At 49.1% G+C, this 1,553-nt stretch overlaps 1 protein-coding gene across 1 annotated transcript; it reads right to left on the bottom strand.

Moving 5' to 3' along the window:
• Positions 1–202: 202 nt before the first annotated feature.
• Positions 203–1,153, bottom strand: LOC134379778 (olfactory receptor 1F1-like). The gene has a single exon (XM_063098927.1). It carries the CDS (start codon positions 1,139–1,141, stop codon positions 203–205), a length of 939 nt encoding a protein of 312 aa, XP_062954997.1. The 5' UTR covers positions 1,142–1,153.
• Positions 1,154–1,553: the final 400 nt, after the last annotated feature.

The raw sequence follows: 1,553 nt of genomic DNA, 5'->3' as shown, positions 1-1,553 counted from the left end.
AGAGGCCGCATTACTCAATAGATATAAGAGAGTTACAGGTGAATCAGTGTCCACTAACAAACAATGGTGACCGTTTGTGAGCCCCTCTCAAAGACATCAATGTATTTGTGTCCAGACCGTCTTTGATGAACCACTGCTGCATTATGCTCAATTGGTGAAAAGTAGATTTGCTTGGGAATGAGATTCAGTCTTGATTCTCTCATCAGACAGAAAATGTCTTCCTGCCAAACACTTTTCTTAGAGCCCCTTTCAAGTCCCTGTTCCTCAGGCTGTAGATGAAGGGGTTTAGCATGGGGGTCACCACTGTATACATCACAGTAGTCACGGGGTCTTCCTCAGCTGAGTGTGAGGAGGAAGGGTTGAAATACAGAGCAATGATGGTGCCATAGAAGAGGGAAACCACGGCCAGGTGGGAGCCACAGGTGGAGAAGGCTTTCCACCTTCCCCTTGTGGATGGGACCCTCAGGACAGCACAGGTGATGTGCACATAGGAAGCCAGGATGCAAACAAATGGGGTGATCATGATCAGAGCACCCTCAGAAAGAATCATGAGCTCATTGAGCTGTGTGTCTGAGCAGGAGAGTTTCAGGAGGGCATACACATCACAGAAGAAGTGGGGGATCACGTTGTCTGCACAGAAGGAGAGTCGAGCCATCAGCAGGGTGTGCAACAGACCATTCAGGTGGGAAATGACCCATGATCCAGTGACCAGCAGGAAACAGAGCTGACAGGTCATCTTTGCTCTGTAATGTAAGGGGCGGCATATGGCGACAAAGCGGTCATAGGCCATCACAGCCAGGAGGAAACTGTCCATGTCAGCAAACACAAACACAAAATACATCTGCGTGAGACACCCAGAGATGGAGATGCTCTGACTCCCGAGTATGTAATTGGCCAGCATCTTGGGGACGGTGGTTGAGGAGAAGCAGATGTCCACGAAGGACAGGTTGCTGAGGAAGAAGTACATGGGGGTGTGCAGGTGGGAGTCGGTGCTGATGGCCAGGATGATGAGCAGATTTCCCAGGACTGTGACCAGGTACATGCTCAGGAAGAGCATGAAGAGGAGCTGCTGCTGCTGGGGCTGCCTGGAGAGTCCCAGGAAGAGGAACTCAGAGACGCTCGACTGGTTTGTCCTTCTCATGCTCTGAGCCCAGGTGAATGGAGAGCAGCACATTCAGAAACCTAGACAGGGTTAAGCTTGCTCAGGCTGCAGGCAGGACCACATGTGCAAATCAATTTATAGAGTTGCTAAAACAGGATGTGGCTACCCCACCTGCACTTCCAATTTCCAGTGCTCAGTTCTATTGATTTCCTTGCTGGACTCATTCATTCTTATTTTCTATATTTAACATTGCACAACACGCAGATGTATACACAACCTACATGACTCTACCATGTGTGTCTCTGCTTACATTTCTCAGTCCCCACCCCACACCTCCACATCCAACTCCTTCATACCTTATAAGGAGAAAGGAGAGACAGTAGGTTATTACTAGAATCATCTCAGGTGGCCACTGGTACATTCAGGGCTCTTGCTATACCTTCCTGTATCT

Source organism: Cynocephalus volans, chromosome 6 (genome assembly GCF_027409185.1).
Source record: "Cynocephalus volans isolate mCynVol1 chromosome 6, mCynVol1.pri, whole genome shotgun sequence".
Lineage (NCBI taxonomy): Eukaryota > Metazoa > Chordata > Mammalia > Dermoptera > Cynocephalidae > Cynocephalus > Cynocephalus volans.
The sequence above is the reverse complement of the archived record's forward strand: the minus strand, read 5'-3'. Positions and strand labels throughout refer to the sequence as shown.

Coding starts and splice junctions, on each gene's coding strand:
- LOC134379778 (XM_063098927.1), bottom strand. CDS start 1,141: ATGAGAAGGACAAACCAGTCGAGCGTCTCTGAGTTCCTCTTCCTGGGA.